This window comes from Hyperolius riggenbachi, chromosome 12 (assembly GCF_040937935.1).
Source record: "Hyperolius riggenbachi isolate aHypRig1 chromosome 12, aHypRig1.pri, whole genome shotgun sequence".
NCBI lineage: Eukaryota > Metazoa > Chordata > Amphibia > Anura > Hyperoliidae > Hyperolius > Hyperolius riggenbachi.
In genome coordinates, this window is record NC_090657.1 from 76,340,774 (window position 1) to 76,352,288 (window position 11,515).

General features: G+C 43.2%; 1 protein-coding gene across 2 annotated transcripts in view; it reads left to right on the top strand.

Moving 5' to 3' along the window:
* Nucleotides 1-11,515, top strand: part of LOC137541258 (ubiquitin carboxyl-terminal hydrolase CYLD-like) — a 75,456-nt gene that overhangs the window by 47,945 nt on the left and 15,996 nt on the right. For both annotated transcript variants that reach the window (XM_068262466.1, XM_068262467.1), the window contains exons 5-10: nt 3,273-3,411; nt 3,498-3,605; nt 3,728-3,807; nt 6,662-6,728; nt 7,698-7,830; nt 9,937-10,045. In XM_068262466.1, the coding sequence (XP_068118567.1) occupies nt 3,273-3,411; nt 3,498-3,605; nt 3,728-3,807; nt 6,662-6,728; nt 7,698-7,830; nt 9,937-10,045 (636 nt within the window). The remainder of the gene's footprint in view (nt 1-3,272; nt 3,412-3,497; nt 3,606-3,727; nt 3,808-6,661; nt 6,729-7,697; nt 7,831-9,936; nt 10,046-11,515) is intronic.

An 11,515-nucleotide genomic window follows, 5' to 3' on the forward strand; every position in this document is an offset into this window, starting at 1 on the left:
TCAATGTCAGTCGTCCCAGAATCCCATCTGGCTGTGTCATGCCATTCCACTATCATAGCATGTAATTCATCCGCCGCTCTGCAAGAAATCGTAACATGTGTTTAAAGATAATTACTTTCCTCTAATAGGCCATTTACATCACCGAAGCCACGAGTCTCTTAAAACTGTTATTATATTTAACAGATAATGAACAATAAAGCTTTTTCTTGTGACTGTCAATTAGGCAGTATTAGAAACGATTCCTGTTGTTGCTTGCCTGCCTTCGTCTGTCAAATTAATCAGTATAAGGTTGTCAGCAATTTCATAATTCAGGATTTACGACGTTCGTTTAATACTCGTAGAGAACCAACTGTTCACTAACACATTGAAAACATTATCAATAAGTTCATTTTAGAAATAAAAAGTACATATTTTTAAAATAATTTGCCTCACAAGAACTTGCGAGGATTGATTTCTGCAGAAGACTATTGCAGTCTTGTGGCCTTTATATAAATTCACTAACAGGCACTGCCCAAGTGTTTTTGTGGTGACTTTAATAAACAACAACTGTAACGAGAGGGCTATGGAGGCTGCCATATTTATTTCCTTTTAAACAATGTGCATTGCCTGGCAGTCCTGCTGATCCTCTGCCTCTAATACTTTTAGCCATAGCCCCTGAACAAGCATGTGGCAGATCAGTCACATCTGACAATATTTGCTGCATGCTGCTGGTGTGATTCAGACACTACTGCAGTTACAGCAGGACTGCCAGGCAACTGGTATTGTTTACCTTTTTCCCGACCACGTAACGCCGATTACCGTGAACGTGGCGGCAGCCCCAGGTCCACTCCACGCCAATTGGTGTGGATTCCTGGGGCGGGGTTTTGCAGGAGATCACGTGCGTGTGCAATCGCCGCTAGGAGACTGTTAGACTGCGCATCTGCCGCCTAATAACACTGTACAGCGCTGCGATCTAAGGCAGCGATGTACTGGGGACAGCCGTGTGACATGGCTGTCCACCTGGGAGGCACAAAAGTGATCCGCTGTCATAGGCTGATGCCTATAACAGCCGATCGCACTGATTGGCTGGTGGGGGGAGGTAGTGAGGGAGGGTTATAAAAAAAATTGCACAAATTTATTAAAAAAAAACAAAAAAAACCCAGACAAATAAATAAACATCTCTGCAGGGATCAGAGCCCACCAACAGAAAGCTCTGTTGGTGGGTAGAAATGGGGAGGGGGGGAATCACTTGTGTGCTAGATTGTACAGCCCTGCAGCGAGGCCTTAAAGCTGCAGTGGCCTAATTAGTAAAAAATTGCCTGGTTACTAGTGGGGTTTAAGCCTGTGGTCCTTAAGTGGTTAAAAGGAAATAAATATGGCAGCCTCCATACCCCTCTTGTTACAGATGAACTTATAAGCAGAGCACACTCTAAAGCCATGGTAGACAATCTAGAGAATCTATGGTGTATACAGCTGGCCCCTGATGTCGCTTAGTGATCGCTTAGTGATAGAGAGGGATATGGAGGCTGACATATTTGTTTCCTTTTAAATAATGCACATTGCCTGGCTGTCCTGCTGATTTTCTGTCTCTAATACTGAAGCCATTGACCCTGAACAAGCACAAGCAGATCAGATGTGTATGACAAATCTGACAAGATTAGCTGCATGCTTGTTTCGGGTGTGTGATGCAGATCCTACTGACCAGAAAGATCAGCAGCACTGTCAGGCAACTGGTATTATTTAAAAAGAAATAAATATGGCAGCTTCCAAAGGTCTCACACCTGGGGGTCCGGTGTTGGAACGAGGGGATGCAGAGAGAAACAGGAGAGCTCTAAGGGATCCAAAGCCTTCCCTCCTCTTTGGTGAGTATCTAATTTTAGTTATCCATTCAAGGCTTGTACCCACATCGTGATTTTTTTTGTGGGATTCTTCTGATGACCAGTGATTTTATGAGCTATAAGCGATCGTTTCCGCAATCTCATGACGTGGGTACATGCGTGCATTTACACGAACAACATTTTGCGATGCACTGTGATTACGACCATCTCATCGGATCTTTAAGATCCCCAACAAGTCCGAGTCGAAAGATGGATCAGGGAACGCTCTTCACCTGGTGGCATCGCTGTGAGGTTCTCCTAACCATCTTCAGGTGAGTATTCAGCTTAAATAGGAACTTCAGCCTAAACAAACATACTGTCATTAAGTTACATTAGTTATGTTAATTAAAATAGATAGGTAATATAATCTCTTACCCACCCTCTTTTAAAAGAACAGGCAAAGGTTTGTGATTTCATGAGGGCAGCCATCTTTTTGGTTGAAAGGAGGTGACAGGGAGCATTAGACACAGTTCCAACTGTCCTGTGTCCTGCTCACCCCTCCCATTTGCTAGGCAACGAGAACAACAACATCAGAAATGTCATCATGCTTTGCACAGCATCAGGGAAAAAATGCCCGGGCAGTTTTCTTTGTTGGGGCGTAGCTTAGCTTCTAAGCCGCTAAAAATTAGGCTTGGGTATGAAAAACAAAGTTCTGATGCTGTGAACCTGTTAAATAAACACTAAGCCTTTTCAGTGCTGCTGAGTAGATTTTTAGTCTGGAGGTTCACTTTAAGCCTCCTAAACTGTTGTTGACTGAGATGGCTAGTCAGGGGTGTCGTGTCGAGGAATATAACAATATATAGGTGTCACTCGAGGGATTCATGATCCGGTGTGCAAGATCTTCTTTAAACTTTTCGGGACCAGACAGCTCTGGTTCCTTGAGGAGCAGAGCTGTCCTTTCCCTTATGTGGTCTGTGATTTCTGTGATTAGGAGCAAATGAAATTGAGACAGCAGAGTGAGTGGGTACAGTGGCGCAAACGGGGAGATTGTTGTGAGTGTGGGGCAGTGAATGGTTGGAATCTGTGTTTTTTCAGAGCCTTGCAGCCACCAGAAGGACGTAGATTCCACCAGAAAATGGATAAGCAACAGTTATCAGCTCGGGAAGTTCCTCGCTCCTCTTCACCCCTAACCCCCCCCCCCCCACCCCCACCCCATCATTCCATGGAAGCCACTCCATTGTTCCTGGTGCATCTATACAGCATTGGGGCCCTGCAGTGTCACCCATAGGACTGAGATTGATCCTGGTGAGCAACACAAATTCTAGGCAAATTGCGCGTCTGTATGCACCTTGAGTGAGCTTTGGTACCGCCTTGGTTTGTTTTAATATATGAGGAGGCAATACTAATGTTTCATATAATGAGAGAAATATGTCTTACCACACATTCGTGACATGTTGCCTCTATGTGTCCTGATAGATATTCACAGTGTCTTGGATGACAGCTTGAATAATTACCCCCCTATCCCTGAGTCTGATGTTCTACTGAAGGTGGTTGGAATGAGGAAGGGGATTCAGGGGCACTATAACTCTTGTTACCTGGACACCACCCTTTTCAGGTGAGTTTTGTAGAGTTACTCTTGACTTTACCATCCTCATGAACTTGAATGTGTTTATCCAACGATACTGATTTTCTTTTTAACAGCCTATTTGCCTTCTCCTCTGTTCTGGACCACATCTTGTGCTCTTCAGATGTATGTGATGCCAAAGTGCAACGTATCTTAAGGCAGGACATTGTAATCCCACTAAGAAGGTGAGCTTGGTTTAGGTTCATTACATTTCTGCTCAGAACAGTGCCTTTGACATCATGTTTTTTGGTTTGAAACGCAAAGGAGTCTTTCTAAAAATAACTGGTCGTCTTATGTCATGTTGTAGGACTGGATTTGTCCACGCTGAGAATGCCATGAAGCTCCGTAAACTGCTGCGATGTGACTCATTTATTACTGAAGAGAAAGGTTTGTCTTAAATGTCCATAGCTTATTCCAATTATCTAGATGTCAGAGGGCTCTTTTGTAAAAAAAAAAAAAAAAAAAAAAGGCTTATACAGTACTCTTTTTAAATTAATCTCCATCATTAAAGTATATCCAAGTCAATGAGACACTTGCCTTGTGTTATAGAAAACCCAAGCAGCTCAGGGTAACTCAGAACCACTAGGAAACTATAGGGGACTGAAAGAAACCGAAAAGCCCTCCTACTTAAAGAGACTCTGTAACAAAATTTTCAGCCTTATTTCTTGTATCCTATAAGTTCCTATACCTGTTCTGGTGTGGTCTGGATCACTGCACCCTTTTCTAGTTGCACTGTCTCTGTAATATATGGAATCTTCTTTTCTTTGTCAATCCTTGTTGAGCCAGGGAGGAATGTGCTTCCTCTGCTGTGATAGGGAGAAGTTATACACACCTCCTACACGCCCCCTGCAGGCTCTGTGTGCTTTGTTTACTACTCACAGACAGAGCTCTCTGAGGGGGAAGAAAGCTGCCTGTCTCATGCTGAGAACTGTGAGAATCCCAGACTGGAGAGTAGATAATTCTCTATGTAATAAAAACTTGTAGTATACTGTAAAATGAGATATATACAAACATCACTTCCTGGTTAACGGCCATGTTTTTGTTTGTAAACACTGCCTAAAACTGGCGATTAAAAGCCAGGATCGTGTCAAGGAGCTGAGGAAACGGCAAAGAGGGGCCCAGGAGAACATAATGAATACAATTGTAAGCTTTTTATTGTAAGAATGTGAGAGTACAGATTCTCTTTAAAAGCTACGCTCAGTGTAATTTGCCTTCTTAAAACAGTAGGTATTGGTGATAATTCAGCTTTAAGTGAGCAACTGTGGTTACCCACAATGCATCACTACTGAATATTCAACTTCTCTCTTCAGTCCCCTATGCTTTCCTAGTGGTTCTGTTCCAACTGCATGTTGGGTTGATGCGGCTCTGTAAAATGTATAAGCTATAGGCTTGCTATACACCAGTGGTTCTGGATGTAAGTCTGGCTTCGGGGGCATAAAAAGATAATTTGCATATTTAGTAGTGATGCATTATGGGAAACCACAGTTGCTCACGTAAAGCTGAATTATCACAAATACCTTCTGTTTTAAGAAGGCAAATTGCCTTGTGTTGTGTCTGAAGGAACAGCTGTTTTACCTCTGTTCTATGCTATATCCTTTGGTACACTACTGTACTACTCAGCACCCACACAGGCCTCAGCAATAACAATGGCAAAATTATCAGCACCAGAGGATGCAGAAGAACTTCATTCAATAGTAAATGGTCAAGAGGGTAAATGTGACTGCGGTTGTGGTTATTCTCAAGGCTGGGTTTATATTTTGTATGGCTCTACGCCAATGTTTTTGTTGTGCCTTATCTATATGCAACAGTGCCCCTCCCATTCCATGTGCTGCCTCCTCTTCTGTGTGTAACATATAAGTACAGCAGCCCCTCTCTTTTATGAACAGCTTCCTTGGACAGGAAGCTCTCCTCTTCTATATGTTGCCCTCCATTAGCATACTCCCTTTTCCATTTGCAGGCTTCTCTTCCTTATTCAGAAACCACTTTTTCATGTCCAGACACACCCTTTAGCAACAGCTGCCCAACGTCTGGGCCTTTGTGGCCTTTCCAGAAATCTAAGCCTGGATATTTTAACCCTAAAGTATGAATCATGGTAAATCTTCAAACAAGCAAATTCTGATCCTCTTCACCACTTTCAGCACTCCTCCAAGTTAAAAATAGAAATAAAGTTTGGCCTTAAAGTAGTCAATCCCCATAGTAGTCTTCCTAGATTACATAAACTACCATTATCTTGCTGAGCTCCACTCTGGACCTGGAAGTGTGCCAGGAGGCACCGTGCAAGAGGGCCAAAAACTGCTATTGTAAAGCAAATCTGAAGTGAAAATGTGCATAAGTAGGCTGCCATATTTATTTCATTTTAAACCTTACCAGTTGCTTGATTGTCCTGTTGATCTTTCTGGTATCCGTAGTATCTGAATCACATACCTAAAACAAGCATGTGGCTAATCTAGTCAGATTTCAGTTGGAACACCTGCATGCTTGTTCAGAGTCTATGGCTGAGGATCAGCAGGACCACCAGGGAATTTGCATGGTTTAAAAGGAAATATATATGTCAGACTCCATATCACTCTCACTTCAGGTTCCCTTTTAAAAAGATCTTATGAAGAATAGCATAAAATATGATTTAATTTTAAACTTTTATTTTCTCACTGGCCAACAGTTGGTATTGGATGAACTTATTCTGTAGGCATATTTACAGAGTTCTGGTACTTCTTCAATGATCCCAGATGATCACCAGTGGAAGAAAGATTCTTTCATCTGGACTAGTTGGACTTAATATGGCCATCATTTTATTTAGCCTATTGTCCTTTTAGGGTCATTTGACCTCAACAGTCTGTATTTATTAATTACACCTCTTTATTGTTTGAAGTGGAAGTCAACAAATTACTGTTAAGGAACCCTCACCTTCCTTAGGGTTGCAAAGATTATGATGTCCTTTAAAGTGGACCTGAACACTTGTACAGGGCAGAAGGAAAAAAGTGAGAAGTGCATCCTGTATAAATTTAGAGAGTTTAGCCTGTCTAATCCCCCCTCATCTGCACCTAATCACCACTGTAATTTGATATCTTAGCTGTGTCAGCTGACTGCCTCAGCAGAAAAATAAATATTTTTCTTTGGTTATTATGCTGTTGCTTATCTTTTAGAGCAGCGAGGAAGTTCTGAGTTCAGGTCTGCTTTAAAACTGGAGGTTTGGGTCAGTTTTATTTACATCACAATGTTTATGCCAATCATTATTTTTCAGATCCAGAAGAATTCTTAAGTGCCTTATTGCATGAAGTTCTTGCTGTGGAACCTCTGCTGAAAATAAGGTATGTAATATTTTTTCAAAGGGAAATACGTTCTGATGACAGATATCAAATGTGTAATTCAGATTCGTAACCAGAGGGGAGCAGCACCTGCAATCACAGGAGGGCCCAGAGCTGTGGGGGGCCCCCAACTACTAACCTTCCCGTCCTCTGATACAGGGGACTATACTTGAGATCAGGTGTTTTTATGGCTACACTTGTTATGGGTGTGAAGATGATGATGGCCCCACTTGTTTTATAACCCTTGTATGATGGGCCCCAAGGCCGTGAAGGGTACCAAGGGGAGGCAAGGGAAGGGGTGAGAACATTGCAGGGCCCCATCAAAGTTTCTCTGGGAGGCCCCATGAATTGTAGTTACGCCACTCGTGGGTTTTCCTATCCCTTCCTGTATTCAGTCTCTTGGGCAGAAACTGAGGGAAATTATCTCTAAATAAGGTCACAATCATTAATGAAAGCCGGATAGAGAGGTTTTAAAGGATACCCCAATTGACATGTGACATGATGAGATAGACGTGTATGTACAGTGCCTAGCACACAAATAACTATGCTGTGTTCCTTTTTTTCTTTTTCTGTCTGAAAGAGTTAAATATCAGGTATGTAAGTGGCTGACTCAGTCCTGACTTAGACAGGAAGTGACTACAGTGTGACCCTCACTGATAAGAAATTCCAACTATAAAACTCTCCTAGCAGAAAATGGCTTCTGAGAGCAGGAAAGAGATACAAAGGGTCAATAATTTATAAATTTTAGCTCTGGCATACTTCAATTAATGTGTCATTGAACAATAACAATAAAACAGTTAAAGCTTAAAAAGTAGATTTAAACATCAAATAAAACTGTGGAAAATCTTAAAAAGTAATTTTTAGGAGAAGGAAGATAGATACAATTGTTTATTTCATTCGTTTATTTTCGCTTCGGGTGTCCTTTAAATCTTCCAAAATCTGAAATTCTTTTCTTCTTTTTGAATCCTGTAGGTGTAACAACAAGACACAGGAAAGCAATAGCTATCAAATCATTGTAGAAAAAGATGGGACACTTAAGGTTCCCAGCATCCAGACACTGCTGGAAAAGTCCTTCCGAACATATGAAGACCTCAAATTCGACCAGGTGAGGTCATTCTTCAAGGCTTTCTTCCAGGCCACAGGTGTCCAATGCCAGTCCTTGAAGGCCAAGTTCCTCACACATTTCTGTACAGGTCTGATTAGCTAAAGGTAGCCATACATCTAGCGATGATGGGCAGATTCGACCAAAAGACAAGTCTCTCTCTAATTGAATCTGATTAGAGAGATCTGTAAGCTGCCCATACACCACATGCCAATTCCTGATCAATTTCATGCTGAAATTGATCTGGCCTCAAAGGGGCTTAAGGAAGCCCCAGGTAATTATGGTACCGGAGATGTCTTTCATCTCAGGTACACTTTAAACCTGCGTTGGCGTCCATAGCCTGGTGGTGGAAGCCTGTAAAATGGCAGAGTCTGACCACCTGACTTTTATTCAAAAAGTAAGTGGTGACCTTCATGTCACTCCCAGACCAGGGAGTTTGTAGGTTCGTGGAGGTTGAAGTCTAAGGTGCCAGGACATCTGTGCCTATAGGCTCCTGTGAGGTAAATCCGGGCCTGGGCATAACATTGGCATTGGACGTCGCTAAGCCAAGTTAATCGCCAGACATCGGTCGGGGATCTGGGGCTGCTGTACACACGCTGGATATCAGCTGAGGCGGATGTTATCAGCCACCTCAGTCAACTATAATCTAGCATGTGTATGGGGCATTACACACAACTTCACCTGCTGGATTGCTGTTTACCCTGACCAGGATTGGCCATGCAGTTGGGTGAGTTATACAGAGAGCCATCAATTGTTAGATGTGGGGCAAAGGTCTGAATGTGGCAAGAGGGCATTCCAGAGGGAAATGGTTTAGCAAAGAACTTATAGTCAAGATCCTGAATGTGAAGGTGGTCATAGCACGGTGGCGTAGTGGTTAGCGCTCTCGCCTTGCAGCGCTGGGTCCCCGGTTCGAATCCCAGCCAGGGCACCATCTGCAAGGAGTTTGTATGTTCTCCCCGTGTCTGCGTGGGTTTCCTCCGGGCGCTCCGGTTTCCTCCCACATCCCAAAAACATACAGATAAGTTAATTGGCTCATCCCTAAATTAGCCCTAGACTACAGTACTTACACTACATAATACAAACATAGACATATGATAATAGTAGGGATTAGATTGTGAGCTCCTTTGAGGGACAGTTAGTGACAAGACAATATATATATACTGTACAGCGCTGCGTAATATGTCGGCGCTATATAAATACTAAATAATAATAATAATAATATATTGTCTGTAGGTCCAATCGCCATTATAATTCTATGACTGGATTTATGGTACGTACACCTGGTAGACTTGTGTCACCAAAATGATCATTCACGATAGGTTTGGGTAACAGTCTACTAGTGTACAGGTGCCCCTTAACGTGGGACTCCTCCTCGGCTGATTGTTGACATCCCTGGAGATGCTGGTGCGGTGGGACACTACCAGAAGACACTACTGGTGGGAAACTAGATGATCACAGCCCCCCTCCCTCTCATAGGGTAGTACAGAGCAGGATTATCCACCAGGCACCCTAGGCAGAGGCCTTGGGCCTAGTGGGTGTCAAGGGGCCCACCAACCACATTCTCTGACCTCTCTCCACTCCAGCTTACCAAAAAGACCACAAGGGGACCCCAAATCTTCTACCTTGCCTAGTCCCCATTACATCTTAATCCATCTCTGGGAATGCCTGTACAGTGGTCATTGATTAACTCTCAACCAACGTTAACAGGTTTCATGTGTGTAGCTTTAGAATCCTAGAATGATACTTACAGTGGCGTAGCAATAGAAGGTGCAAAGGTTGTGACTGCACCAGGGCCCTTGGACCAGAGGGTCCCCGAGGGGCCCACCCTCAACCTCTGTATTAGCTCTTTATTGGTTCTGTGCTGGTAATAATCACTTGTATAGATGCTTTGAGATAGTAGTGATTATTAACAAGCTTTTCCCCATCACCTTATTGCACCTCTAACACTGAGCTTGTCCTTTGCAGTTTTTGTTGTGCCGTATCAATTTTGTATAGAGAGATTGGGGGCCCCAATATAAAACTTGCACTGGGGCCTATAACTCCTTAGCTATGCCACTGGATACCAATGCATCAAACCGTCTACCTTAATGCCTGTTCCTTTTCTTTCAGGTGCCGTCCTGCCTTATCCTTCAGATGCCCAGATTTGGAAAGAAGTATAAGATGTTTCCTTCTATCTTTCCTTCCCAGGAGCTGGATATCACTAATCTCCTTCACAGAAGTAATTATCAGCTGACATTTGGTTTCCACAAATAAAAACAAAAGTCCTGCCCTCAGGCTGATAAATCATGCCAATGATAACAAGGAAGCATAATAGAGTCACATGAGTGAGGCAGATCACTCAGAATCTGGGGCAAAGATAACCACTGTATCCATGTGCTTACATTGTTTGTAAGGGAGTTTGCACACAGTATATAAACATGGTTGTTTATTGCAGGTGTTTGTGTGGTTTACATCAACTCATGGCACCTGCATTGCTCCCTCTGTTGCATAATGACCTATTTAATAAAACTGTGATGTGGACCAAATTGAGTGAAGGAGAATACTTTCAGAACACACTTGTTGTATAGAACATAACTGGGACCATTAAACTATGCTGTCTATGCAATGTCTGATGTCTTGCGTATTGCACACTCTACAGATTGCCAAAAAACTGCAAAGCAATGTGTAAATGTGCATAAGCCTTAGTGATGTCTCCATGGTGTGACTGTTTACACTTTGCAATCTGCTTCCCCGGGGAGTACATATTGTAGCGGCACTGCTTCAGCTGGGTGCTGGGTGGTGCTGCTTGTAGGAAAATATTGGTAATGACTTAAATAGTTTAATGATCTTTTGCTATTCACTATCCTGCCCCCATTCTTACTTGAACCCTCCCTTCTAAGTTCCTAAACCGAACCAGTGTGTCCCCCCTCTAAGTGCCTAAACTGAACCCCCCCACACCTAATGCCTAACCCTAACCCCCCTGTTGGTGCCTAAACTGAACAACCCCACCTAATGCCTAACACCACCTACCTAGGCTAAACCTTCACTACCCCAGTGCTCACACCAGCATTATATACATACTTCCTATATAGCAACTGATTGACCACTACCCACATCAGGCACCCAACTCACCCCTTGGATGCCTGGCAAGGGCATACAGAAGAGCAGCCCCTGAAACTGCAGGGGGACCCAGTGTTGTGGAGGGCCTCAACTACTAACCTTCCCTCCCTCCAGTAAATGGGTCCATTCTTCAGATCCACTGTTTTAGTGGCTAGTTGGCTACATTTGTTATGGGTAGCCACAGGCTGCAAGATGCACCCCCCCCCCCCCCAGATCCTTGCAAGATGGACACCCTGGGTGTGCGGTGTCACCAATTGAAGGCAAGGGAAAGGGTGTGAGCATTAAGGGGGGGGGGGGCATCAAAGTTCTGCTGAGGGCCCCCATAATTTGTAGTTAGGCCCTTGGCGCCCGTTTACCCATAATTAACTCAGGCATCTATTAAAGGCTTGCCGATTCCCGTGCCCAAACGACCTGATCCATTCCCTTGGCCCGTTCCCAATTCTTCCATCACAAGTTCCATACCTGTAGCTGTCTGAATATGTTAGGATGTCCTATGACTTGTCACCTATATACAGGATTATCTATCTTTATTTTCAGTTTCCATTTGACAATGCATACATTTATTTTGATTTTACACTTAATTAGTAAC